The sequence below is a fragment of the Nansenia antarctica genome (assembly GCF_963989245.1).
Source record: "Nansenia antarctica genome assembly, chromosome: 19".
In the NCBI taxonomy this organism is placed as follows: domain Eukaryota; kingdom Metazoa; phylum Chordata; class Actinopteri; order Argentiniformes; family Microstomatidae; genus Nansenia; species Nansenia antarctica.
The window spans coordinates 20,973,267-20,977,324 of record NC_137692.1 but is presented as its reverse complement, the minus strand read 5'-3'; the positions used below and the strand labels follow the sequence as shown (position 1 = coordinate 20,977,324).

General features: G+C 48.0%; 1 protein-coding gene across 1 annotated transcript in view; it reads right to left on the bottom strand.

Moving 5' to 3' along the window:
* Positions 1-257: 257 nt before the first annotated feature.
* gal3st2 (galactose-3-O-sulfotransferase 2) overlaps positions 258-4,058 on the bottom strand; it is a gene marked incomplete at both ends in the record, with an annotated part of 10,262 nt that continues 6,461 nt past the window's right edge. The window contains 3 exons of the mRNA XM_080549039.1: positions 258-1,115; positions 2,724-3,483; positions 3,915-4,025. Of these exons, the coding sequence (XP_080405165.1) occupies positions 258-1,115; positions 2,724-3,483; positions 3,915-4,025 (1,729 nt within the window). The remainder of the gene's footprint in view (positions 1,116-2,723; positions 3,484-3,914; positions 4,026-4,058) is intronic.

Genomic DNA, 4,058 nt, shown 5'->3' with positions numbered 1-4,058 from the left:
TCCTCCTGTGATTGGGTCTCACTGCGCCTGACCTGCCATGACTGCCCCTCTTCTGACCAGGCTGGCCGCTGGGAGGCGACCCTCCTTTGTCGTTCATTTAAAGCATTTCTGCTTTATTGGGAAAAGAGACAGTAGAGATTGACAGGAAGGACGGGTGAGATAGAGGAGGGATGACGTGCAAGATATGTCGAGGGTCGGAATCGAACCAGGAACCTTGCGGGTTGTGCAATAATGTGCGTTAGTGTGCGTCTACGCCACTAAGCAGCCCGTGAGGCGGCCATCTTGGTGGCCATCTTGGCGGCCATCTTGGCGGCCTGTCTCTGTCTCGCTACCAGCTCCGGGAACTGCTTGGTGTAGAGAGTGTCCGTGTACTGGAGCTCCGGGGTGATCAGGTTCTGGCAACGCGTTTTGGCGGGCCCGTCGAGCCCCGGGTTGAGGTTGTAACCTTGGATGACGGCCGCCCCGTACTGGAACGGCTTCAGCCCGGCGTCCTTCACCTGGGACGGGTCCACGGCACCGCCGTCTTTGAGACAGGTCTTAGCCAACTGGGCCCTCCTTTCTCGCAGACGCGCGACCTCCCGCCTCATCTCCTCGCGGCCGCCCACCGTGGCGTCCACCCTGTGCCAGAAGGTGGCGTTAAAGTGCAGGTAAAGCCTCCAGTCCAGGGCGTTCCAGGAGCGGATCTTGTCGGCCGTGCGCGGCGAGAGCGCGCGGCGCGTCCGCTCGCTCCGGCTGTTGAGCTTGAAGGAGACCACGTCGTCCAGGGGCCAGCAGAGGGCGCGCCTGAGCAGGATCATGGACTCGTCGAAGTACTCCGAGATGAGGATGAGGCGGAAGTTGCCTTCGATGGCGCTGATGGCGGCCGCGGCGCGGGCCTCTATCTCCGGCGCGTTGTTGTCGAAGCCAAAGTCGAAGGACAGGAGGTTGCGGGCGTAGTGGTTGTTGGCCAGAGACGCGTTGTAGCCACGGCAACCGTTGTCCAGGAAGTCGTCGAGGCTCCGGGACTTGTGGAAGGCCGGGATGCTCTTGAAGTAGATGAAGCTGGATTCCATCATGGCCACGGGATTCCGCAGGATGGAGAAGTAGAACGTGTCCTCTGGCATCACCTTCCTCACCTGACGGGACACAGGGGAAACAGGAAACAACAATGAATGGACTGACTCCCATTCTCCCATTCACACACACATTCACACACCAATGGCGAGGTAGGCAAGCTACCATGCAAGGCGCCGGCCGGCCCCGCTCGTTGGGAGCAATCTGGGGTTCAGTGTCTTGCTCAAGGACACTTCGACATGTGGCCAGCCGGGGTTCAAACCAAGCCAATCTGCCGACCTTGCGATCACACTGGCTCTACCTCCTGCGCCACAGCCGCTCCATCGTGACTATATGAAGTGCCTTTGATAGTTCTCCAAAATTACTATACAGTGATTGTGTAGTAGCACTAATATGACTCTAGTAGTACCTTGTATATTGTTACATAGTAATTGAATGGTAGATAATAGAATTGAGCATTTTGTGTTATGACACTAGTGGAATGGTTAATGGAATTACTAATGTACTGTAGGCTACCATAGTATGGAGGACCAAGCCTGCCATATTGACACATAAATGAATAGACAAATAGTTGTACACATAAATACATAAATAAACAAGTGTACAGTAAACATGTTGTCCCCCACAAATGATGTAGCGCCCCTCCTTGTGTGAATTAGGGTGACAATTATTCAAACATATGAATGAAAAGTTGAATCAAAATGCAGTGCTTATTTGAATCATTATCAATCTTGCGTCTTACAGATTTATGTTTATTTGAAGGCAGTTCACAGATTTGTGATAGGCTGGAAAGTTACCGGAGCTTGTAGTGCTTATTTGATTCATTTTCAAAGACTTGACAGTATTGAAAATGGTCAATTGGCCAAAAATTCTCCTCTTTGCACCCTATTATGACGTTTGATTGATAAAAACCTATTACTTTAGCTCAATTTAGATCAATTGGTGTCACCTCGAAACTCCTAACAATGGATCTCTATGGCAAGACACATCAATCATTTACCCAATTTTCAGATTTTGTCAGATGATCAACATCTTAAATCAACATCACTGTTAGATCAAAAACATCTAGCTATCTCCCATAACTCCAACTCCAATTGTAGCCAATTGTAGTCTACTATCTTGTTATATTTGTTGGCTTATTATTGTTTTCTTGGCACTGGAATGCTCAGCAGGTGGTGTGGAATAGTGCCCTTGTTTGTTGACTACCTCTCCATACAAGAAGTTCCCCCTGGGAAGATCATATCATACACCTCCTGCTAGTTTGGTTCTTCTGCCTAGATAATGCATCGCGCATCCTGACTCCCCCCTCATTATCATACTGGAAGAGGAAATACAGAAATTTCACACAGAAATAAAGTGTGAATAGCCTGTGATAGTCAACACCTCGTGACGTTAGAATTATAAGGTTCTATCTCCATTTTTGTCAAAATTGAGTTTTTTTACATAATCTGATCCATTAGGTGTTTATTAATGCCTGTGTGGTGTTATTTTAAAAATATTGACATTTTTTTTGTTAGTATTTAATAAAAATACAAAGGTTCTATCTCACAGAACATAATGGAATGTAAAAACGTTGACGCTCAATATCTCTGAACTGCCCTAAACGGAGATAGAACCTTATCATTCTAAGCTCACGACCTCATGGTTATTTGTGATATACAGTAGCTCACCTCTGGTAGTCTAAACCTCATATGGTTACACATGATGTGGAACTCCTTCACGCTCCGGCCCCGGACACCTTCCACGAAGTGCGAGGCGAAGTAGAACGGGTAGAACAGCTGACTGTGCTTGTTCAGAGGGAGGGCGAAGGTCAGGTTCCGACTGTCGCCGTAGCGATAAAGGATGTTGAGGATGGTGCTGCTGGCCGTCTTGTGCGTCTTCAGGAAGAAGATGTGATTCTTCGGCTGACAGGTGGTAGCTGACGCCGTCGCTTCTTTGACTAGGCTCAAACCCGCGAAAGAATTGTCACTGTTGCTATCGGCAACCTGGAGGTTCGGCTGAGGAGAGCTGGAGGAGGAGGCCAGGATGCTTTTCAGTCTATTAGCTGAGTCAGGACTCCCTGAGTCAGGACCCCGGGGGGGTGGCTCGAAAGACAGGAGGACCCCAGGTTCAAAAGACCCCAGTTTGTCTGGACCCGCTGTGTCTTTGGACAAGGTTGCTCTTCCTGCTGCGACTTGATCTCCCACTTTATTGGAATCTAGGACCTTATTGAAGGTGTTATCAAAACGCCTAAGCAGGGGCGGGTTTTTTGAGGGGTTTGAATATTCTCCTTCTTCCTCCTTCGATGACCTCACTTCCTCTACGACGGTGGCGGGCAGCGAGCGAGGACGTTCCCCCCCGTCTCTCCGCCACTCCGACTCCGACGGCGTGAGCGTCCTCTGGAACCCGACGTTGAACCTCAGGTTCTCACTCAGAAGAAGCTTGTCGTTTCTGAAACCAAATTAGATATAATACACTCAGAAACACTCATAGAAATGAAGCATAAGAGATGAATCTGGATTCATAATCACGGATTACCATTTAACTCACTGTCAAAAAAAACTCAGGTAATATTCACAGATATGAGTGAGATAGATATGAAAAAGATCGAATGATAAGGTTCTATCTCCGTTTAGGGTAGTTCAGAGATATTGAGCGTCAAAGTTTTTACATTCCATTATGTTTTGTGAGAACCTTTGTGTTTTATGAATTACTAACTGAAAAATGTCAACATTTAAAAAAATAACACCACACAGGCATTAATAAACACCTAATGGATCAGATTACGTAAAAAAACTCAATTTTGACAAAAAAGGAGATAGAACCTTATAATTCTAACGTCACGAGATATGAGAAAGATGGCTATGGAAGTGGACACATACCTAGACTGCCAGACGAGTCCCAGTATCTGGATGAGCACACAGAGGACCGTGAGCATCATCAGCACCATCCATAGGGAACGCAGATGACTACACAGCACTCCCTTCAGCCACCTGCAGGGGGCAGACAAGACACAGACACTCCGC